Source organism: Lepidochelys olivacea (genome assembly GCF_965140295.1).
Source record: "Lepidochelys olivacea isolate rLepOli2 genome assembly, chromosome: 1".
NCBI classification, from domain to species: Eukaryota; Metazoa; Chordata; order Testudines; family Cheloniidae; genus Lepidochelys; species Lepidochelys olivacea.
Window position 1 is genome coordinate 82,964,153 of NC_140411.1, and position 25,059 is coordinate 82,989,211.

General features: G+C 44.2%; 1 protein-coding gene across 2 annotated transcripts in view; it reads left to right on the top strand.

Moving 5' to 3' along the window:
* Nucleotides 1-25,059, top strand: part of SCEL (sciellin) — a 91,454-nt gene that overhangs the window by 20,204 nt on the left and 46,191 nt on the right. The window contains exons 2-6 of one of the 2 annotated variants that reach the window (XM_084617125.1): nucleotides 7,255-7,327; nucleotides 20,005-20,125; nucleotides 20,835-20,897; nucleotides 21,266-21,334; nucleotides 24,977-25,045. In XM_084617125.1, the coding sequence (XP_084473251.1) occupies nucleotides 7,285-7,327; nucleotides 20,005-20,125; nucleotides 20,835-20,897; nucleotides 21,266-21,334; nucleotides 24,977-25,045 (365 nt within the window). In that variant the 5' untranslated portion in view covers nucleotides 7,255-7,284. The remainder of the gene's footprint in view (nucleotides 1-7,254; nucleotides 7,328-20,004; nucleotides 20,126-20,834; nucleotides 20,898-21,265; nucleotides 21,335-24,976; nucleotides 25,046-25,059) is intronic. The other variant, XM_084617126.1, reaches the window with a different exon arrangement.

Here is a 25,059-nt window from a genome sequence, read left to right on the forward strand (position 1 = left end):
ACTTGATTATCATACACATTGTAAGGAGAGTGATCACTTTAGATAAGCTATTACCAGCAGGACAGTGGGGTGGGAGGAGGTATTGTTTCATATTCTCTGTGTATATATAAAGCCTGCTGCAGTTTCCACGATATGCATCTGAGGAAGTGAGCTGTAGCTCACGAAAGCTTATGCTCTAATAAATTGGTTAGTCTCTAAGGTGCCACAAGTACTCCTTTTCTTTTTGCAAATACAGACTAACACAGCTGTTACTCTGAAACCAAATATTATGAGGCTGGCCAGAAGACAAAAGTCAAGTACTGGTAGGAGCATGGGGAGATAAAGGAAGAAGGAGGCATGCGTTGGGGCCCTATTTCACCCCGGGGTGTTTGCTACTTCCAACCACCCAACACAGATGTAATGAGGTGAAGTGGTGTCCGTATAGAATAAGTAAGCACTACTAATTATTCCTCAAGAAAGGCTTTTAATGATTTCCAACTACAATAACAGCATAAACAAAACAAGAAAAGGAAAACCAAAGACCAGCACTGAATAAGGATTAATACAAAAGGCAGATCATATTGAAGACAAGCGCAAGTACATGTAATACTATGGACCATTTGCGAGTTCCTGAACAGTGACTCTAATATGCTGGTCCTGGGAGATCATAATAAAAACCCCGAAGACAAGCATAAGTAAAGCTATTATTCACCAGCTCTTTATTCCTGGTGACAAACTATTTCAAAGGCAACATAAAGCTGATGAATGACAGCACGATATGCATCTGCTCGGACTACTTAAAAGACAAGCACAAATACATGCAAAGCTATTATGCATCCGCCATCTACTATTGATTTTATGCTACAGTATCGATATAACTATGATCAATTTGGCTTGAGCGACCAAACTTCTTTACTCCATAGACTTACCCTGCATTCGACCGGAAATACGTTACCCTTCAGTTGGCCACTTTCCGCACTGGCCAGGTACAGACAGTTGAGAAGTGCATGTCCCTTTGGTTTGGGGGTGTGGGTCAGGTTTACCAAAAACACACACACACACAGTCCCGTGCCTTCGTTCTTTTTATCTGGTCTGATGGCAGTGTTTTAGAACAGACCAACCAATCAGGGTGGGCCACATTGTTTATGTGGTTGCCCTAGTTGTATAATTGATGCGTATTTAATTTTTATGTCCAATTGTTAGTTGTTCATATAATTTAGGCCTATTTATTTTCTGTAGCCAATTAGATCTTGAATATGGGTAATTTGGGGTTGATAAGTACATAAGAGTTAGCATAAATTGTTATTTGGTTGCAGTGCGTCCTGGCCACAAGCTTAAGCTTTGTTTTTGCAAGGCTTACATTTTGAAGTATACGGAAGTTTGAGGCCTAACATTTGCAATACTTCTATTCCGTTCAAGCTTGACAAGACAGTTGCTCAACTTATTCTCAGAGCAGAACCATATTTTCAAAATAAAGATGTGCTGAGTGAGCAGAATGGAATCATATTTCGAGGGCAGAGAGTTGTTTTTCTTGCCTCATTACAAAAGGGTGTTGTGGAAAAAATTCATACCTCACACCTGGACACTGACAGCTATTTTAGATGGGCATGAAAGCGTATTTACTGGCCATTAATGAATACACAACTGGACTCCTTGTTAGTAGGGTATGATACCTATCAGCTGTGTGATAATCACCAGTAGAAAGAGACCATGTGAGCTGCCCGCCTGACCATAGGAGAAGGTGGGAGTGGACTTATGTACCTTCAAAGAAAACCAGTACTTGATTACAGTGGATTCTACTCAAACTTCTTGGAGGTCAGTGCACTGCCTGATAAAAGAAGCAAGTCAGTGATTGGCAAACTGAAGGCCCACTTTGAAAGATATGGCATTCCGGACACCGTAGTCATTGATACCAGACCTCAATTTGCCTTGGAAGAATTCATGGAGTTTGTGCTCATATGGGAGTTTGACCACCACAATTCCTCCCTAAAATACCCACAGAGGAATGGTGAGATGGCCAAAAAAGTCCTGCACAAGCACTGATGGGATGAAGGACCAAAACCCTGCTACCTATTGCAGCCAGAAGGATGGATATACCTAAGAGAGTAGATGACCAATAATCAATGAAAGCTGGCAGTAGAGTATGGCAGGTCAGCCAAGGACCTACTGGCCCTGGAGACTCCTGTGAAGATCTAACCATTAGAGAGACACCAGAAGGAGTGGACTAAAGAAGTTGTGAGGACTGCAGAGGCACCCAGGTCGTATGAGGCAACTATGCAAGAGGGACAGGTGATCTCAAGGAACAGAAGACTCTTATAAGTCAGCAGATACAACACCCAGAGAGAGCCTGCAGAGATACAGAGATTGTCACTGAATGGAGAGACAGAGAACCATCCCGAAGCCAATCCCACAAGGAGGGAGGAGACTCCTCAGAGAGATAGAGTAGGCCAGACTCAGAGACAGGTGACAAAGACAGAGATAGCTCTTTCCCAGTGGGGTTGTCTGTTGAGGAGACCAAGCTATCTCAAAGACTCTGTAACCAGCTGAGTCTGTGGTAAAGACAAGACACCAACTTGGCAGTATGCTAGCAACATCTTACTGAAGGGACATGGGTTGGAGCTTGGACATCAATTATTTGTTTTTAGTGTTTATGTTAAAATGTTTTGAAAGAGGGAAGGTGTGCCATGAAGTCAGAGGGTCAATATTCCCTGGAGAGATGGTTATTGACAGACACGAATGGAACAGGGAACACCAGAGAGTAAGGCTGGGAGAAACTCAGCCACATGGGCAGAGAGCAGTCCACAGGGTCTAATAAAGGTTCACTTGTTCAAATTAATTTGCATTCCTCTTCACTTGTTGGGAATGAAACAGAGTAGGTGTATGTACATTAGCTTTGATGGAGCTAGGGTGCTAAAAATAGGAGTGTAGCTGTGACAGCGTGGGCTGCAGCTTGGGCTAGCCGCCTGAGTATAATTCCTCCCAGGACCATAGGTACTTTCTTGGGCAACTAGCCCATGCCACCACCCGTGCTGCCACAACTACACTTTTGTTTTTAGTGCACTAGCTCGATCAAAGCTAGCATGGTAAGGAGCTGGAAACTACACCTTCTACTTGAAATGTAGCTGTACCCAATAACTGACTCCTGTGTTCCTGATTGACTATGCTGGAGCGTAGAGCAGGAAATCTTATATTGCATTTAAACCTTTAATGCAGTGGTGGGCAACCTGAGGCCTGAAGGCCACATGTGACCCATCAGGGTAATCTGATTGCGGGCCGCGAGACATTTTGCTGATGCTGACCACCTGCAGGCATGGCCTCCTGCAGCTCCCAGTGGCCGCGGTTTGCCACAGGGATGTGCTGGCTGCTGCTTCCCACAGCTCCCATTGCTGGGAACGGCAAACCGCAGCCACTGGGAGCTGTGGGAGGCCGTGCCTGCAGACGGTCAATGTCAACAAAATGTCTCGCAGCCCGCAGTCAGATTACCCTGATGGGCCGCCTGCGGGCCACAGGTTGCCCACCACTGCTTTAATGGATATACCTTTGAGTATACCAAAACTTATATGGAACTTTAAGGACAATGTGATCATACACTGTAAGACTGAAACACTAGAAAAATATCTTGGAATTGTAATTTCGCAATACTGGGCCTTTTGGAGCATGCTGAAGGTGCTAATCCTAAAGCAGGTTTCTTAAAGTGGAGGCCTATCCACGGGAAAGACTGCAACCAGATCTTTAAATTGTTCTCCAGAATCTTGGCTTTCATTTTAAAAAAATTATTTGTAGCTGTTACTTTTGCAAAGAAAACATTCAAAACATAAAATGTAAATAGCCAATGCAGTGGTGTCTGTCTGAGTTTGCAGAGAGCCTGAAACAACAGTTCTGAAATGAATGGCCCCATTCATTCTATACAGATAACAATAATGCTACTCTAAGAGTCAACATTGTTAACTATTTCACTGCTTATAAAGCATTTAGGAAAGGAAAGGGTATGATATTATGAAGACCTACATCAGCATTACCCTGACATCATAGAAGATCTATAAAATTAAGAAGAGTAGGCCTTTCCAAAATCATGTTGAGATTGTTGGGGCCATAGCTGATTTCATTTCCTAAAGAGGTGCTCAGCTTTCAAATGTTTGGGAATCACTTCCCTAAGAAAACTGCCTTTTAAAAAAAAAATCAAAGTCTTTATTGGAAAATAAACCCAATCCCTTTCTGTAGAAACAACGGGGCTATCGCAGATGAAGCAGTGCCAGAGTTGATTGCTTGTTAAACTTGTCAAAATGTCAAACTTCCTACTATTATTCAAGTACTGGATGAAATGAAGAGCAATAGATGGTCAGCTGTTGCCATGGTGTGCTGTTGTGGGTTTTTTTAGATCAGAGACTGTCTGGTCTTCTTGCTTTTTATAGCAATTTAGGTACCCTAAATTATGCGACAAAACTCATTGCTAACTAGAGATGCCTGTATGATAACTTACACTGAATGTCTTTGGAAGAATTCAGATATCTCTGCTTAATGTGTTGGCAGAATTTTTAAAGGGTATTTTATGTGTTATTACAGAGTCAGATAGGTTTACCAGAGCCTTGAACATATTTTTATTGGGTGGGAACTAAATAATGCAATCACATGTTTTGTACATTACACAGTACCAGTGCGTGCTTTGTACCAACAGACAAGTCAACAGGGAAAGGGTGTTGTTAGTGATTTAATATCAACATGTTGGAATTTAGATTCCTTATTAAACTGTGAGATATTAAGGGTGTAGGAAAGTTTTAAAGATTTTCTGACTCAGACCTGATTTTTGTCTTTAGAAATACCTTGTTAAATATTCCCATTTGCTTTAATCAGAGTCTTGGCTGTTTCAATTATTATTATGATGTCAGGAATCTTAAGCGTTTTCACTGAATGACTTTGCAAAGCTCAATTAAATAAGTAAAAATGCAGTAAAAATGCAATTTCTTGTCAGTGCTAGTTTTCGTGAATTTTAAATAATACACTGGCAGGGCTGCCCTTAGTATTTTTTTCCAAAATTGAGGAACTTTTTGTCACCCACCACCTCCCCGCAAAGTCTCTTCCTTCCCCTGGCCCTGACTCTTGTCTGTCATTCTCATATCACTCTGCCTTATATTGTTCAATCACATCAATCTCAAATAGTATAAATAAATAGGGTAACCATATGTCACTGTTTTCAGGGAATTTCTCTGTCATTCTTACAGACAACTGTTTTGTCCTGGTTTTTGTAAGCTCTAGCAGACTGGACACCTGAAGTAACTGCAGGCCTGCTGATGAGCTCCAGAGGGTATGTCTACACAGCTATTGGGAGTTAGTCTTCCAGCCTGAATGGACAGACTTGTGCTACAGCACTGAAAATAGCAATGTGGGCATTCTGGCTTGGGCTGGAGCTCAGACTCTGAAGCCTAAGGGGTGGGGTGAGCTTCAGAGCTTGAGCTCCAGCCCGAGTCCAAATGCCTAAGCAACAGCTACCCAGCTATTTTTAGCGCGCTAACCCGAGCCCCGCTAGTGCAAGTCTGTCGACATGAGCTGCGAGACACGCTCCCAACAACTGTGTAGGCATACCCTTGGGGGCCATCCCAGAGAATGTTCTAATATAATGTTCATAGAATCATAGATGATTAGGGTTGGAAGAGACCTCAGGAGGTCATCTAGTCCAACCCTCTGCTCAAAGCAGGACCAACCCCAACTAAATCATCCCAGCCAGGGCTTTGTCAAGCTGGGCCTTAAAAACCTCTAAGGATGGAGATTCCACCACCTCCCTCGGTAACCCATTCCTGTGTTTCACCACCCTCCTAGTGAAAAAGTTTTTCCTAATATCCAACCTAGACCTTCCCCACTGAAACTTGAGACCATTACTCCTTGTTATGTCATCTGCCACCACTGAGAACAGCCTAGCACCATCCTCTTTGGAACCCCCCTTCAGGTAGTTGAAGGTGGCTATCAAATTGCCCTTCACTCTTCTCTTCTGCAGACTAAATAACCCCAGTTCCCTCAGCCTCTCCTCATAAGTCATGTGCCCCAGACCCCTAATCATTTTTGTTGCCCTCTGCTGGACTCTGTCCAATTTGTCCACATCCTTTCTGTAGTAGGGGGCCCAAAACTGGACACAATACTCCAGATGTGGCCTCACCAGTGCTGAATAGAGGAGAATAATCACTTCCCTCGATCTGCTGGCAGCGCTCCTACTAACGCAGCCCAATATGCTGTTAGTTAGTTGGCAAGAAGGGCACACTGCTGACTCATACCCAGCTTCTCATCCACTGTACTCCCCAGGTCCTTTTCTGCAGAACTGCCACTTAGCCAGTTGGTCCCTAGCCTTAGCAGTGCAATCCATCCCATCATCCAGATCATTAATGAATATGTTGAAGAACAAAAATGTTGCCACCAGACCTCTAATAAAGTCCTCCAGCAAACATCCCCTCCAAATATAGGCCCTGATTCACTACTTGCTTACATCAGTGTAAAACCGGTATAAGCGAGTGATGGATCAGGTACACAGAGCGGAAGAGATCAAGGGGAAGACAAAGGACTGAGAGAGTGTATGAATGTGATAGAGAGAATGAGGAAAGGCTATAAAGGTGAGAGCTGGAGAGGGAAGAGGAAAGAAAGTGAAGGCTGAAGCAAAGGGAAAAGGAGAGGAGAAAGGGGAAGAAAAACAAGCCAAAATCTTAAAACATAGAACATGTACAGAAGGGAATGGTAGTTTTTCTCTCTTCTCCAGCATCCAAATCCTCCTGCACAAACTACCCTGACCCGGCCACACTTACTAATAAAATATCCTGTGAATCCTAATATCCTGTGAATCCTGTGAACCCTTCTCCTTTTGGACAAGCATCTTATTTTCTACACTCTACAGCTGGTTGCTCTAGAAAGCTAGCTTCGTTTTAAATAAATTATGTCTCAAATTATTAAACAATTTGAAGTATTGCAGCAGCCCAATATTTTGGATTTGATTTTTTTTGTTTGTGTGAATTCATGTATCAGACTGTTGTATTAAGATTTGGACAGTTCACATTCTACTGATATCATTGACTATGAGAGGCTTTCATGACTCCTTGAAGACCTCAAGTATTTCTTGATCAGGTTCTGATTTGTAGTGAGTATTTATTAAGATGCTTTTAAGTTTTGAAATCTAGCTATTAATACTACAACCTGCTAAAACTCTCCAAGAGACAGAATGTTTCACATTTCTAACTGTCTTTGTGGCTAATTCTTAATCTCACCACAGTGTTGTTCTTTAATGTTTTTTTCTTTTAGATCCCAAAGGAGGATACATCCCTGAATAAAATGTCGACTTTCACCATAGGAAAATCATCCCCTAATCAAAGTGGTATGTTGATGCTGTTACTTTCAGGGTATTTAAAGCATAGGGGGAAACAACAAGCTCTTTTCATTGCATGTGTGCAGTATGTGAACCTAATCCAGGTACCATTGTGCCCTCCATACAGGGGCGAAAGTAATTTAAAGGATTTACCGGTACGCTGGAGTCCTGAGCAGGGGGTGGGGCCTAAACGGAAGGGGTGTGGCCTCAACCTTTAAATCGCCGTCGGAGCCGTGCTGCCGGAGCCCTGGGGTAGTGGCGGTGGGGCTCCAGCAGCAATTTAAAGGGCCTGGGGCGGTAGTGGTGGCCGGAGCCCCGGGCCCTTTAAATTGCCACCTGAGCCCTGCTGCCAGAGCCCTGGGGTAGTGGCGGCGGGGCTCTGGCGGTGATTTAAAGGGCCAGGGGCTCCCAGCCGCTGCTGCTGCAGTGGAGCCCCAGGCCCTTTAAATTGCTGCTTGGAGAAGCCGGCCTGGTACGGTGTACCGGCTTACTTTCACCTCTGCCTCCATATTCTTGTTTCAACACGGTTTCAAATCAGACTGCATGCTGCCCACCCTGGAACAATGGCGGACTAGTTATTTGATTAGGCAATGCATGTAAGGACCGCTTTGGGAGGCAGAGGCAGCAGTGCTGCCTGATCCTTATCAGCATTTTCATTCTGCCTGAAGCACTGGGAATGCCAGCACCACACAAGGGAGGAGTGGGGGAGGGAAACAGCGAGGCTAGAGCATGGCTTCTGCTCGCATTAGTGCCTGTGGTTAGCCTGGAGACCAAGAAGCAGTATAGTGGGGGACATGGCCAGCAGCTGTTGAGGGAAGCAGAGAGAACAAGCAGCATGAGCAGAGCAGGCTAAGGCTTTGCAGAGAGAGAAAGGAAGGGGCGGGCTTATTCCCTGTAACATTGTCCTCTCCCCAATACACCCTGTAATTTGAGATTGTTGGAGAGGGAGAGACTGGGGAAAGAGGACTTGGGAAGACAGGACACAGGGAAAGAAAATGTAACTGATTGGTGGTTATCAGGCAAGATTTTTGTTACTGTCAACCCTGTCTGTAACAATGCCTTAGAAAGGAGAAATATGGATGGTGATTAGGAAAAGACTGATGGCAGAAGGTTGGGAGTTTGGGTTCTACTTGGATAAATGTCCAGGTGTTTATTAGAAGCCTAATGACACCTATTCATCTGCATTTGACATGTAACCCTTCTGCCCGTCAGAGTTGGCAGCAACAAGGGCCGGGTTCAATATCTAGGGGTTCCATTCCAATAACACAATGCAAACCGGCTCGAGCCCCCACCCAGTGACCTGGGACAAATATATACCACCCCCGCTGGGCGCCTCCAAGAGGCAATACTTCCCCTCTCGCAAGCACATAGTCTGAGTGTAGCAAAAGTCTTTTAATAACAGAGAGAAACAATGTGGCATTATGTTGGGGAAACACCACCAACCGGATTCATAACACAACCCATGAGCAAAAACAACCCCACCCCAGGCAAATTGGGGCATGCCCTTTTCCCTTTGGTTCTTGAGTCCAGCAACCCCAAAAGTCCAATGCCCCAAAAGTCTCTGTCCCTGGTCAGGGCAGCCCCAGAGTTCGAAAGTTTATCGGTGGAGCTTTACCTCCCAACCTGGGTGGAAATGGGACGGGGGTAAGAGGCACCTTACGTGATCTGAAGCTGACCGCCCCATAGCTCCATAGCGGCGCTCCGCTCCGCTCCGCCAGCCGCCCCACAAAACTCCTTCGCGCAGCTGCACTCCGCTCCACCAGCCGCCCCACGAACTCCTTCGCTCAGCTGCGCTCCGCTCCGCCAGCCGCCCCACGAACTCCTTCGCTCAGCTGCGCTCCGCTCCGCCAGCCGCCCCACGAACTCCTTCGCTCAGCTCCACGGCCCACAAGCAGCTCCTGCCATCCACACACTGCTCCGTGTTGAACTGCTTCACCAGCCGTCCCGCAAACTGCTCCACAATATATCTTCAGGCTCCCCCACTACTTAACACAACACTCAGTGATTTCAGCGCTTAGGTGAATTCAGCTTATAGTAGGGGAGCCCCAGTGCTGGTGCACTGTCAGCCCAAAGTGAGCTCAGCAGCCTATAACTAGACTTCTAATGAAATCAAAATTAGCTCTGATATTCCACAGTGGAGAGAGGAGGAAGTGCAATCAGCATGTAAGGCCCTCACCAAGGGGCCCATGCCACCAAGTATTAATACTTGTCCCCAGCCTCTCTCCATTCACACAGTTTTGGAACCCATGACCCTTGCCTAGCGAGTGCTACTTAGATGATGGTGAATCCCTCCATCGTAACAACAGGCCATGTACAGTTCCAAGCACAGTTCCCATAATCAGGGTAATAACAATTTATTCTTCCTGCCCCAATAACAGAGACACTGGGGATCCCACAGCAGCCAAAGTGACCATTTGGGCAGCTATGGTCTCATTCTAGGCGTGGTGGGTGTACCTATGCAAATGAGATCGGCCCCTGAAGTTCTTTTCCACAACTTGCCACACCTCACCACCAGATGTCAGGGTGGAGCTCATCCTGACACTGCTTACATCCTCCCCCCAGCCGAGACTTTGTCGTCCCGACAAATCACACTCCCTTTATACCAACTCATTGGTTTCCTCCAAAGGGCCTCAGGAAGCCCACTTTAGCTTCCACAAGCCTGTGTGCTAAATGTATTGGCTCCTCACTAGTCACCCCAGGTGCATCATAAGTTAACCGTTTCACTGGTCTTATCACCCTGTCTCGTCTATTGAGAATCTCTGTTGCCGAAGTAAGGGGAACATCCTCTTGAGTGACGGATGGAGAGGCTTCCCTGGAGGGTCCCTCGGCTACTGGCGTAGGCCCCTGCACTCCTAGTTCTAACGCTGGAGGGTCCAAGGTGCCCAGGACATCCTCTACCTGTCTGTCCCCATTGTCCAATAACCTGTGTGTGTCATCACAGGGGGGTCTCATCAGCAGCACCGGGGTATCAGAAAGGGGCCTAAATAGTTCCGCCATTGGGTTTAGGGCGGAAGAGGGAAAACTCTCGTTTGGTTCAGCTGATCGAGACTGAAATCTTGTCTCCATCCCAGGATACACCAAAGCACAAGTCTATGGGTAATCTTGGTTCTCGCCCAAACATCAAGAGATATGGGGTGACTCCCGTAGCATCGTTCTTTGTGGCATTGTAGGCATGCACCAGAAATGCGACATGCTGGCTCCAGGTTGCCTTCTGCTCTGGTCGCAAAGTTCCCAACATATCTAATAGGGTTCGATTGAACCTCTCTGGCTGAGGATCACCTTGGGGGTGATAAGGCGTTGTCCTAGACTTTTTAATTCCTGCTATCTTCAGCACCTCCTTCAGAAGGTGACTCTCAAAATCCCGCCCCTGATCAGAGTGTATCCGAGCCGGGAATCCATAGACTGAGAAATATTTGTCCCACAATACTCGAGCAACGGTGGTGGCCCTCTGATCACGTGTGGGATATGCTTGTGTATACCGTGTAAAATGGTCAGTCACTACTAGAATGTTTCCAACATTCCTCTTGTCTACCTCTACAGACAAGAAATCAATGCATACCAACTCCAAAGGTTTGTTGCTGGTGATGTTCTTGAGATATGCAGCCCTCGTGGGCAGAGTTTTCCTTTGAACACATCGAGCGCAAGTCTCACATTTCCTGCGAACATCTTCAGCCATTCGGGGCCAATAGAACCTACTACGAATAAGTTCCAGGGTCCTCTCCATCCCTAAATGCCCAAAGTCATCATGCAGGGCCCTCATGGCCAGGGCTCTGTACTTTTTTGGCAGTACTAGTTGTGCTCGTTGTTTTTGTAAAGGGTCAGTGGTCATTCGGTGTAGTACTCCCTGAATCAGTTTTAGTTTGGTCCATTCTCTCAATAGTAGTTTACCCTCCGGGTTAGGTGGGACAACCGCAGTTGGGCTTCGCCCCTCCCTTTTGGCAAGTAGTGTATCACGAATGTCAATATCTTGCCGCTGGGCTTCTTGCCAGTCAGCCGCATTGAGCATGGGCAAAGGAGATTGGTCTAATGCAATATAGTTCACCGAAGCAGAAGGCATGCATTCAGGGGGCAGGCCCAAAGCTTCTGCAACACATCCCTGAAAGTCTTCACGGGCCTCTGGCTCTCGGTGACTCACACTGCAAATAGCTCTCACTCCATCTGTGGGTATCACAGCAACTTCTGGAGCCTGCGGACGCCTGGACAATGCATCTGCATCTACATTGCTTCTCCCTGATCGGTACTGAATGCTGAACTCATAGCTAGCCAAGGCGGCCACCCATCTCTGCCCTGTAGCATCCAGCTTAGCACTTGTTAACACATAAGTCAGTGGATTGTTGTCTGTCCACACCTGGAACTGAGCACCATACAAGTAGTCTCGAAATTTCTCAGTGATGGCCCATTTCAAGGCCAAAAACTCCAGCTTGTGGGTGGGATAGCGAGTTTCACTATCAGACAATCCTCGGCTGGCAAAGGCTACAGGTTTACATTTGCCTTCCACTTCCTGGTACAGGACTGCTCCCAGACCCTCCAAACTGGCATCAGTATGCAGGATAAATGGTTTGCTTGGGTCAGCAAAAACTAGGACTGGAGCATGAGTTAGGCAAGTAATGATTTCTTGAAAAGCCCTTTCACATCTCTCATCCCACCGTGGCCCAAATGGTGCAAAGGGGCCATTGTGTCTCTGCACAGGAGGCTTTGGGGACCTCCCCTTATTCTTGGACTTAGATTTGTTCTTGCTGGACTGATGTCCCCTGGTAAGATCATTCAGAGGCTTTACAATCGTAGCATAGTTTTTCACAAATCTGCGGTAGTAGCCACTAAATCCAAGGAAGGTCTTGAGTTCTCTGTAGTTACTTGGACGTGGCCATGTAGTGAGTGCTTCTATTTTATCAGGATCAGTACTCACACCTTCTTGGGACACAATGTGACCCACATACTTCACTGAGGTTCTGCAGAACTGGCATTTGTCAATTGAAAGCTTCAGACCATAATCCTCCAACCTATCAAGCACTTTAAGAAGTCTTTCTTCATGCTCCTCTAAGGTTCTTCCAAACACAATCAGGTCATCCAAATAAACTAACACTTGCAGTAAATTCATGTCTCCCACAACTTTCTCCATGAGACGTTGAAAGGTGGCAGGTGCTCCAGAAATCCCTTGGGGCATGCGTTCGAACTGATAAAACCCTAATGGGCAGATGAAGGCTGTCTTCTCCTTATCTTCTTCTCCCAGAGGGATCTGGTAGTATCCACTTCGAAGATCCAACACAGAGAACCACTGGCTTCCCAGCAAACAGTCTAAGGCGTCTTGCACTCGAGGCATAGTGTACTGGTCGACCACCGTACGGCTGTTTAGGGTGCGGTAGTCAATACACATCCGGATTTTCCCATTCTTTTTGCGGACTACCACAATGGGTGAGGCGTATGGGCTGCGGGACTCTGTAATGATGCCATTCGCAGCCAGCTCCTGAAGATGATGTCGCACATCTTCCATCTCAGAGAGAGCAATCTTCCTAGATCTCTCCCTGAAAGGTCGAGAGTCATGTAGTCTGATATTGTGCTCTACTCCTTTTGCACATCCCACATCCCACTCATGCAGTGAGAACACCTTGGATCTTTCACAAAGTTTCTTCCTCAGGCGATCTTTCCAGTCCTCGGACACTGGTGAATCTCCAAAGTCAAACTTTGCTGGGTCTATTGCCGGAACTGGAGTTTCATACTGGGGTTTTACAATCGACTCAGGCTCAAAGAGGTCTGCTATCTTTTGTCCTTGCTTCACAAAAATATCACGACTCGTTTCATTAGCAATCAGTATAGTCACCCTTTCCTGGGCTTCAGCAGGTAGGGTTATGACTCCACTGGGGACCAGCACTCCTTCAGGGAGCTCTCCTCCCATCGGCTGCTCTATCATTGCTAACGTCCCTTTACTGCCTTTCAGACAGGTACTCATGACAAGCACTTCTTGCTCCGTCCTTGCAGGCACTACTAAGGGGGTTGTGCCCGCGTACTTCAGTGCCCCAAGCGGTAGCTCAGATGTGTCCCTTTTAGCGCTCTCAAAGTTGTGTTCAAGGGCCTCTAGGCAGTCCTTCACACTGACCCCAGGGTCAATGAGCTTCAGGGTGCGAATCACATCTAATGCTGGGCCGCCAAGGCTCTCTATAAGGCATCTTCGCTTTTCTGCATCTGGTACGGCCCACTCTTGCAGCATTTCAGTGGTATGCTCTAACCAGGGTTCAAACTCCTCCTCCCCAGCAAATAATCTTAACTTACGACAAGAGTCTGACTCAGCATGGGGCAGCACAACCTTTTCCAATATTTGCCCCAGAGCTTTTGTCCAATCATCAGCCGAGGCTGCAGCCTCCGAGCTAGAAGCTGCTGAGCCAGGGCCCAACAAACCTGACATATTAGCCATTATACAAACAGTAATTTCCTCAAAATATAAGCACAAACAAAAAAAAAATATAACTGGACACAAGATCGTGACCCCATCGAAGGAGGACCAGGGCCCATACCAGGTACAGGGGTCAACCTGGGATAAGATTAAAAAGGAAATGGAGGAAGTGTTAGGGGACCCAGAGGTATGGGGGGTGGCTGAGGAGCCCACCCTCCTTGGTATATGGGTAGGGGAAGAAGGTCCCTGCCCATGGGGACTGAATGCCTCCCAGGGAAAAGAGGCACTTCAGTCTGCTTGAGAGGTTTGAAGTAAGGGCAGCATTATGGGAAGCTGCCAGTAATCTTTCAAGTTTGGTGCTGCTTCAGCAAGGGCTGCTGAAGGGTTGTAAATTAGTTAGGGATAGTGAAAGATGATTTGGCACAAAAGGGTTTAAGGTCAAAAGCAGAGTTAACAGACCACCTTTAGAGACTGGATCTGAGACTTGGTCCTAGGGGAGTGGAGGAAAAAAAAAAAAGTTTCAAAGTGCAACCTGCCTTTCCACACTCTTTTGTTTTTCTGAAGTTTTAATGGAGGGTACTTTGGATACTTACGTGAGATGTCAAGAAGGAAGTTTTTGTTTAATGATAAAACCCAGTTATATAAATGTAACTGTATGTGCAACTCTGTGCAGTTACATTGGATGGAAGCTTGGTAATTAAATTATCCAAGGGGGTCAGGTAGAGTGGCTACTACCACCACTACGCTTCTGTCCCCAGAAGCCTTTATAGCTATTCTGAGGGAAAATGGGCCCTTTTCCCACAGAAATGGTCTATAGGGGACTGCTGCAGGCAGCAGGCAGAGAGAGAATCTGAGCAAAATTATTTGACTATTGGGTAATGTAATCAAAATCACTAAAGGATGGAAGAGGTTTCTTTTGGAACTTAACTTGGCTGCCCCTAGTTGTGTCTAGTTGTACAAGATGGAAGTGTAATCGGGGTACAGTTGTGTAAAAAGAGTAATTACAGTGCAAGGGATGTTAGGCAAAACAGAATTTTGTGTGTGTGCGCACAGGTAAAAGAAAAGGAAAAGGGGAGGAATGATGGGAACACTGAGCCTTGGGATGGCTCTGGGGGATCAGATTGTTGCTTTGGTGGGTTCTGCATGAAAACTCTGTAGGCATTATGTTGGGGAAACACCACCAACCGGATTCATAACACAACCCATGAGCAAAAAACAACCCCACCCCAGGCAAATTGGGGCATGCCCTTTTCCCTTTGGTTCTTGAGTCCAGCAACCCCAAAAGTCCAATGCCCCAAAAGTCTCTGTCCCTGGTCAGGGCAGCCCCAGAGTTCGAAAGTTTATCGGTGGAGCTTTACCTCCCAACCTGGGTGGAAATGGGACAGGGGTAAGAGGCACCTTACGTGATCTGAAGCTGACCGCCCCATAGCTCCATAGCGGCGCTCCGCTCCGCTCCGCCAGCCGCCCCACAAAACTCCTTCGCGCAGCTGCACTCCGCTCCACCAGCCGCCCCACGAACTCCTTCGCTCAGCTGCGCTCCGCTCCGCCAGCCGCCCCACGAACTCCTTCGCTCAGCTGCGCTCCGCTCCGCCAGCCGCCCCACGAACTCCTTCGCTCAGCTGCGCTCCGCTCCGCCAGCCGCCCCACGAACTCCTTCGCTCAGCTGCGCTCCGCTCCGCCAGCCGCCCCACGAACTCCTTCGCTCAGCTGCGCTCCGCTCCGCCAGCCGCCCCACGAACTCCTTCGCTCAGCTCCACGGCCCACAAGCAGCTCCTGCCATCCACACACTGCTCCGTGTTGAACTGCTTCACCAGCCGTCCCGCAAACTGCTCCACAATATATCTTCAGGCTCCCCCACTACTTAACACAACACTCAGTGATTTCAGCGCTTAGGTGAATTCAGCTTATAGTAGGGGAGCCCCAGTGCTGGTGCACTGTCAGCCCAAAGTGAGCTCAGCAGCCTATAACTAGACTTCTAATGAAATCAAAATTAGCTCTGATATTCCACAGTGGAGAGAGGAGGAAGTGCAATCAGCATGTAAGGCCCTCACCAAGGGGCCCATGCCACCAAGTATTAATACTTGTCCCCAGCCTCTCTCCATTCACACAGTTTTGGAACCCATGACCCTTGCCTAGCGAGTGCTACTTAGATGATGGTGAATCCCTCCATCGTAACAAAAGGCCACGTACAGTTCCAAGCACAGTTCCCATAATCAGGGTAATAACAATTTATTCTTCCTGCCCCAATAACAGAGACACTGGGGATCCCACAGCAGCCAAAGTGACCATTTGGGCAGCTATGGTCTCATTCTAGGCGTGGTGGGTGTGCCTATGCAAATGAGATCGGCCCCTGAAGTTCTTTTCCACAACTTGCCACACCTCACCACCAGATGTCAGGGTGGAGCTCATCCTGACACTGCTTACAGACACAAGTGTGTTAAAAATCTTAAAAGATTTCAAGCCTTTCAGGTTCTGGTTTTGGCTGGACACCAAGAGTCCTCTCCTACGAAAATGAAAGTCAGTTACAATTTTACCACTGACTACATTGAAAGCAGGATCAGGACCCAGCTATGGAAAGGCTCATAGCTGAACATTAGAGAACCTCAGAAAAGGCTTCGTTCAAAACCAGCTCCAAAACAAGAAAAGGCTAAATGGGCTTCTTACTTCACCTGATCTATTAAAATTAGGACTGTCAAACGGTTAAAAAAATTAATCACGATTAATCGTGAGATAAAAAAAATTAATGATTAATCACAGTTTTAATCAAATTGGTAAACAGTAATAGAATACCATTCATTTAAATATTTTGTATGTTTTTCTACATTTTCAAGTATAATTATTTCAGTTACAGTACAGAATACAAAGTGTACAGTGCTCACTTTATATTATTATTTTTATTAAAAATATTTGCACTGTAAAAAAGATAAAGAAAAGAAATAGTGTTTTTCACTTCATCTCTTAAAAGTACGGTAGTGCAATTTCTTTATCGTGAAAGTGTAATTTACAAATGTAGGTTGTTTTTGTTACATAACTGCACTCAAAAACAAAACAATGTAACAATGTACACTTTGTATTCTGTGTTGTAATTGAAATCAACATATTGGAAAGTGTAGAAAAACATCCAAAACTATTTATAACAAATTTCAATTGGCATTCTATTACTGTTTAAAAGTGCACTTAAAACTGCAATTAATCACGATTAATTTTTTTAATCAAGTTAATTTGCTTTGGGTTAATCGCTTGAGTTAACTGTGATCAATTGACAACCCTAATTAAAATGTTTTCCTTGGTTTTAAGCAAATATATTTATATTGCCATTTTTAATGACAGTAATATGAGGCTTTGTTAGTTGTTTCATTGCCACAGAGCAGCCATAGCAAGGAACCTCACTACACAAAGGAGAATGTCTCAAGCAGGAATTCTTATGGAGCAAAGCCACCGTTACATCCTTGAAATGGCTGCATGTGCTCGGCGCCATGTAAAGCTTACAGCTCAGTTTTGCCCATGCATTAAAGGTTGCTCCTTGTTTCCCTCTCCTCCCTTTTGTACTTGTTCAAGGACTAAGGACAAGCTGCAGCAAAATATATATACATTAAATCTGTATAAGCACATTAATATATTTCATCCTTGACTTAATCAGTACAGATACTGTTTGATGCAGATAGGGCCACACATAAAGTAGAAACGCACATTAACAGTAAACTCTTTGAACTACAGTATTACAAGCAAACATTAAATGCATATTGTTTAGCTGCTGCCTATAGATGGGGCTTCATTTCAAGTTAATTGGATTATTTAAATTAAGAATTATGATTATGATTAAAAAATCCAAAATGGACTTTTGGAGTGATTTCACTTTCATGATATGCCACTGGGGAGAAATGAATATTCCACACACTAGGCTTGATGTACTCTTGTGTATATATTGATGTGCATCTTGAAAACACCACATCTATGCTTGTGCTTATGCATAATAGCAGATTTTTAGAGACGTGTGAGAATGTAACTGACTTTAGAGCAGAGCCTTAAATGTGTTGGAAAGGGTTTGCAGGAGTTCTTTGCTTAAGAAGATGTTATCAATATGAAGGGAGTGCTGGGAAGATTTCCTTGCTTCCGATGGAGTTCTTCCTTTTGGATACTGCTAAACTATTCTTGCTGAAGATGGCTTTTATGCTTGGGGCTCATAAAAGTAATTTTGAAGAGCAAACATTTTGCACAAGATGTAAGGTATTAAACAAAATTACTCGGGGGGAGCGTACAGTTCCCTTTACAAAGTCTTCAAACCTCCATCCTCAGTTGTAAAATGTCGGAAGTTCTATTTGTTATTTTTATTCCGTGTCCATTACTATACTATTGAATACTGTGATATATTATCAATACACTGAGCAAAGTATACATTTTATAGCAAGTGCATTTAATATAGGTTTGTTTGCTAATTGGTGCTCTCTCCATCTTTGACTGTAACTATGAGAAAAAAATGTTTAAATGGAAAGAGAAATAAATATTTTCCCCACTCCTTCACCCCTCCACTCTGCAAGAATTAAGGTGTAGATTTTAACAGTGAGGGTAGTTAACCATTCGAACAACTTATGTAGGAATGCACTGCATTCTCTATCACTTGAAGTTTTTAATTGAAAAGTGGCCATCTTATTAAAAGATATGCTATAGCTCAAACAGAAGTTATGGGCTTGCTGCAGAAATTATTGGGCGAGGTTCTTTGGCTTGGGTTAGGAGGCAGTCAGACTAGATTATTATAATGACTCCTTCTGGCCTTAAAAATCTATGTGCACATGTGCCTGGTACAAAGGATATATCACAGCTTAAGAGAAGGAGAAATTAGGGAGACATTTTTGGAAGCTCATATTAAAATATTGGTAACATCACTGGTCCAGTGACAAAAATCTGTACTTGGTCTGCATGTGAACATCCCAGTCATCCCACAGGGAACCACAGAAAATGGTAGAGGACACGTTATGGCTTGCAGTCTTTTACTGATTTTAAATGTAATACAGAATTCCATCTTTGTTCTCTGACATTGTTTTTTTACGAAAGAAAATATTTCTGAAGAATGTACTGTAGGCACTCTCCCTTAAAACAAACTATCAGCCCCTTTGCTGTGTTTCCCTTCCTCTATCTGGCCTATGTATTTGTGGTTCTTCATACTTGTCACTACACGTGAATTTCATGGATAAAAGGAACTTGGTTTCCTCTTTTTATAAGTCAAAATACCAGTGTGACAAATGAACACAATACTGACTGTGTATACTCTGTGAAGTGATATGTTTTTCCAAACACGAAGAGCATAACCATATACTTTCTATCTGAATGACATTTAGTTCTATCTGTTCAAATCCATTTTGAGTGAAGCAAGGAGTTTTGAAGTTTTTTTCTGTGGTGCTCAGAGGGTAGGCACATTATAGAGATAATCCAATAGGCTTCCCAAAAGAAAGGGTGCTGAACCCATTGTTTCTTAGCACTCCAATTTATTGAGTAAGTGGGTGTCCTTAATGAGGGTCTCATATGTAAATGTCATATGTCTAATTTGTCACCTCCAACTTGGCTTCAAAAGGAGTTTCCATGTGTCATGACTGCAGGATTGAGCCTCCACTGCAGCTGAACACACAATTAAAGGAAAGGTGCAGTAATGTTAGAAAACAAAGTGATGGTAGGGAGCTCAGATGGGGAGAAAAGGGTATAGCCGTAATAGGCTTAAGAATGAACGGGGAGGCTTTGCCCATGGGGCCAAACTACCACTAAAAGCACAGTTATTCATCAGCTGTCTAGTGCACTGAGAATATGTTCTCATGGATCATGTGAAATAATATTCTTCAGTGTACCAGGCATTAAGACTGTTTGTTAAGGTTATTTTGCATGTTTGCAACACATTCCGGGACATTTTCTAATTCACTCATCAAATCAACTCTCCTTGTGTTCGTTCAAAAGTAAATCAAGCTGTTGATATTTAAGCTGAAATTGTGAATTCAAACTGGTAAAGTGGGATTCAGGGACTTCTACATGGGTTGCTGCACTGCAGGTTATTTATCGGTAAAACACGGGACTCTTAGGAAGGTAACTTCTAACACCCAGATGACCCTGCTGAATGATCGCAGGTGTGGCTTAACAGACTGATATTACAGAAGCCTTGATCTTGGGTGTAATATCTAAAGATTCAGTTTGTGCCATAAATATATCTAGGTATATTGCAAACTTTCTCAGAAAAACAAGGATTTCTAATGCTACTCTAAGTTTTAGACCTTTATCGCATATTATTTTCAAAAGCTGTGTTCTGCATTGATAGATACAAAGAGTCCCACTCTTACAGGGAAAAACAGACAACAGGTTGTTCATGATGACAACAGCAAGCGAAGGACCCTGTTGCAGGATAGCAGCTGGATAAAGAAAAGACCTGAGGAGGAGAGGTAAGGAAAGAATTGATTTCAGTTCAGGCAGTAAAGATCATGTGCAGCATATTTTCCCTGACTGCAGGTTAACATACTCTTCCGTTTTTTTTTTAAATTTGTTCTATTATCTAATTTTTTGCAAGAGTAATGCTTTAGCAAGTGGGTTGGCATTTATTTCACTGTAAGATCTCTATTGGCCCAACCCTGAGGTGCTGCTGAATGCCTCCTGCAAGCTGTGAACATCCTTAACGTCCGCTGTTACCTCAGTGGGAGTTTGGGGTGCACAGCATCTTGCCAGATGTGCTCAGCACCTCACAGGATGGGCTCAAGATGACATTCCCTTATGCTTTGATTACTGGAATACCTAATTTTTCATGTCTGGAAAAATGCCAATCATTTAATGTTGACACATTCATTTAAGGAACTTAATTGCGTCAGGACCAATACTTTAACCTCTTATGGTGCCCTATTATTATGATTGGTGATACAATAATGCCTAGAAACCCCAACTAAGTTCAGGCATCCATTGTGCTAAGCATCATACAAATACGTAGTAAGAGATAGTCCCTGTTCCAAAGAGCTTACAGACAAGAGCTGCTGTCAGTGGAGTTCAAATGGTTTAAAACTGGTGTTAGATCTGAGTCAAGACATAAATTTTTGTCAAGAAATTGGTCTTTGTTTAAATAATTTGATTTTCACCAAAGATCTGACTTTTTTTTAATTGCAGTACTAATGAAAACTATGGCAGAGTTGTGCTTAACCAATACAAATCTCAAGATAGCTTAAACAGGTACAGTAAGCAGTATGTCTTTATGTCTGTCAAATGGTATTGCCACAGATAAAGGAAAATACACACACTAAAGTCCTGTTTATGCAAAGAACCTGTTTTGTTCAATTTGACCCTGCTCTTTCTCCCATTATCATTAATTACTTACCTCCTATCGACTTCAATGGGAACAGGATCTGGCCTTTAACTCTGAATATATTGGAGTACTGCATAATGTCGTACATCAATATTTGCATATTGTTTTCATTTTAATCAAATGAATAAAAATGTATATATGGTTATTTAGAATAAAATGTCATTTTTGCAAACAAATGCAAACTTTAAAAATAGTCTGTTTTTAATTACGTCTAACTAATTTTTCTTTATACCAGTAACTTGAATGAAAAGGAAGATCAGAAAGTTTTCCTTGGCCGATACAGATCTGATACTATTTTAGACAGGTAGCATATTCTTATATACAATATTTTGTCATTGTCATGCAAGTGGTGTTTTGTATCTGTTTTGTCTGCAAAAGGAAAAGTATTAACAAGTAAAATGACATAAGTGGCATATTAACTTTTGCATTTATACCACGGTAGTCTGATTTATTTATTTTTTAAAAATACTGTACATGTATTTTTCTCTCCAAGATCTTTTGTCTTGAGGAGGCATACGCGCTGACTTCCTCTGTTCCTGGGGGGCACTCAACCCCTGCTCCACCCCAGCCTCCACCCCGACTCCACCTCTTCTCTCAAGCCCCACCCCTGCCTCACCTCTTCCCGCCCCCGCTCTTCCCCAGGCCCCACCCTTGCTCTGCCCTGGGTCCTGCCCCCACTCCACCCCTCCCCCAAGCCCTCACCCCTGCCCCACTTCTTCCAGCCTCCACTCCGCCCCTGCCCTGCCTCTTTCCACTCCGTCCCCCATCTCTTCCTGCCCTGCTCCTCCCCTTCCCTCCTAGCACCTCCTGCATGCTGCTGAACAGCTGATTTGTGGCATATGGGAGGCGTGGGGGGAGGGGGGAGGGAGGCGCTGATCAGCGGGACTGCCAGTGGGTGCTGAGCACCTTCTATATTTTTTCCATGCGTGCTCCAGCCCCAGAGCACCCATGGAATCAGCGCCTTTGTGAGGAGGGATATATTGGTTGCATAGTTCTGTGTCCAGAAAGCATTCAGATAGCAGAATGGTGTACCAGTTTGCACATGAGCTTATGTTGATGCTTAGACTTGTATGCACGTTCAATAGGGAGTTCCTATTTTTATTATTCTGTGTCTGTAGCACTGAATAGGTTCTCCTATAAAAAGTAGTATTGTAAATGGAATTCCTTCAGATTTACTCTCATGTAAGTGAGTGGTGAATTGGGTCGTCTGTGTATAATATAAATATATACAACATTTCTGCCAGCAAATACAGTCTCTGTCATGTATGTGGCCAGCCTCAAAACGTTCACATTGAGGAAGCCTCACCCAAGTTTCTCATTCCTTCCAAGTCCCTACACTTCCCTCCTACAATGGATCATAAACCCCTACTTTATTTATGAAAAGTGTAGGGGAAGGGGATGTGTCTTATTCTACCCAGATTTTTTCTCCCTTCTTACTGAGAGCTAATTAGATATGTGGGGAAGAGGTGGAAGACATGCCTTAAAATCAGCTAGTCATCATGATGATCTTTATGCTTTTATTTCTTTGTACAAAATATTACTGACTCCAAAACTGATGCAGTGAAGAATAAACACTAACAATTGCCTTCTATGATATCTGAGTCTTGAAAAAGGCGACTGAAGTAAATAAAAAGAACACTCACGCCAACCTCAGTCTTCCACTCCATTGTTGGAATGAGAGGCTGAGGTGCTGGGACAGTAACACTAGGGAAATTAAAGATGTAGAATTGGATTTTTCTGCAATGTCCTCAATAAAAAGCAGAATGAAGGACAAGTGTGTAAGTCTCATAGTGAATAACCGCTGGTTGAGAATTATCAGTACTTTAAGAAATTTTCATCCCTGTGGCCCCTGTAATGTGAGCAAGCTTAGTGAGACCTCTAGTGGTCTGCTGAATAACTGCTGGCTACAGTCACAAACTGTCTGGGGCATGAGCAACTTGAACTACTTACATATCTAATTTTAAGAATTAAAAAAAAAAAAATCTAGAAAACACATTGCACAAACTGGGCCCTGGAATGGCTATGCAAGAATTTCCATTGAAAGCAATCGGTGCCCCACGTGCGTATCTGAAGGCAGAATATGTAATTCTTTGTTTCAGTCAGTGACATCTGATTAGTGGTCCTATGGCTAATTATTGTTCTGTGTCTATTGCACTGGATAGGCACCCTTTTATAAAAAAAATACTGGAATTATTCTCATTTTTGTATTTAAATAAATGGGTCTTGACTGACAACCATTTTTCAGAGACAAGTGGGTGAGATAATATCTTTTATTGCAGTGATTCTCACCAGGGGTCCAAGGCCTCCTGAGGGCCCACGAGCAGGATTCAGGGAGGCCACCAACCAGGGCCAGCATGAGACTTGCTGGGGCCCAGGGCAGAAAGCCAAAGCCTTGCCATATGGGGCTGAAGCCCGGGCCCTAAGCTCCCCCACCCGAGCTTGAAGCAGAGCAATGTAGCTCTGTGGGGGCTCCTGTGACATAAGGCCCCAGACAATTGCCCTGCTTGCTACCCTGTAATGCCGGCCCTGGCTTTTAGATGCAGAAAACCAGTTATTGTGACACAGGTGGGCCATGGCGTTTTTAATAATATGTTGGGGCGGGCTTCAGAAAGGAAAAGGTTGAGAACCCTTGTTTTATTGGACCAACTTCTGTGGGTGAAAGAAAGAAGCTTTTGTGTGCCACATAGCTCTTCTTCAGGTATTTTTTTTTCTTCAGAGCTCTTCAAATGCTTTCAGTTATTTAAGCACATTTAATATAAACAACCCCAACTTAGTAGTCATAATCAACCTTAAAGTATATATTGTACACTTGATCTTTGTGCAGAACTCCTATTGATACCAATGGGAGTTCCACACATGGAATGAGGATAGAACTGGGTAAGTGTTACCAGTTCTGCTAGAATATTTGTGATACTCAGACTTTAATGAAAGATAAAAATGCTATCTTATCCTAATAGTGAATTCACTAACAGTTTGGAAAAGTTTTAGGCAATGACTATAGAATTAATAAAAGGCATGAAAGGTCATGTGCTTGATCCTTAATGCAAATCTAATGGCTGAATAAAATCAATATTAAGTACAAATAATCTAACCCAGTGGTTTCCAAACTTGTTCCGCCGCTTGTGCAGGGAAAGCCCCTGGTGGGCTGGGCTGGTTTGTTTACCTGCTGCTTCCGCAGGTTCGGCTGATCGCGGCTCCCAGTGGCCGCGGTTCGCTGCTCCAGGCCAATGGGAGTTGCTGGAAGCGGCGTGGGCCGAGGGATGTACTGGTCGCCACTTCCAGCAGCTCCCATTGGCCTGGAGCAGTGAACAGCGGCCAGTGGGAGCTGCGATCGGCTGAATCTGAGGACCTGTCTGGTAAAGAAACTGGCCCAGCCCGCCAGGGGCTTTCCCCCCACAAGCGGTGGAACAAGTTTGGGAACCACTGATCTAACCTTTTTGGCTGATGTTACCCCTGAAGGTCTCACGTCTGTTCCATCACTGATTCTGTACTAGAGTTTCTTCAAATCACATTGATCTCTAAAAGCCATCATGAAAGAATATTGTACCTCTCATGGGACACTGGAAGAGGGGTTTGATTGTAAATATACAGTACTGCCTCATCAAAAGACTTTTTAACAGTTTGATCTTAATAGTAGTCACAGCCACTTTAAAGGAAAAATTCTAATCATTTCATTTTAATGACGACTGTGGTAGTTACAGAATATTTAACCATTCAGAATTTGGACACAGTTTATAACCCTTTTTTCAGACACATGTATGCATTGAAATTATATTGGTTCAGTTACTATTCTTACTCATCAACGTTTGATGTACTGGCTGTCATAAACTATGCAGCCTCACCAGGTAATAGTTGATGTTGCCATTTTATTCTTAGTGTATTTTTAAAGACTTGATTCTAATCTAAAGTTTTATGAAAATGTATTTTGTTCTGTATTTCTGTACAGAATTTCAGACACAAGAGATGCTGATAAAGCAAATAATTCCCCACGCTCAGAAAATAGGACAACTGACAGGTAAGAGTCTGAGA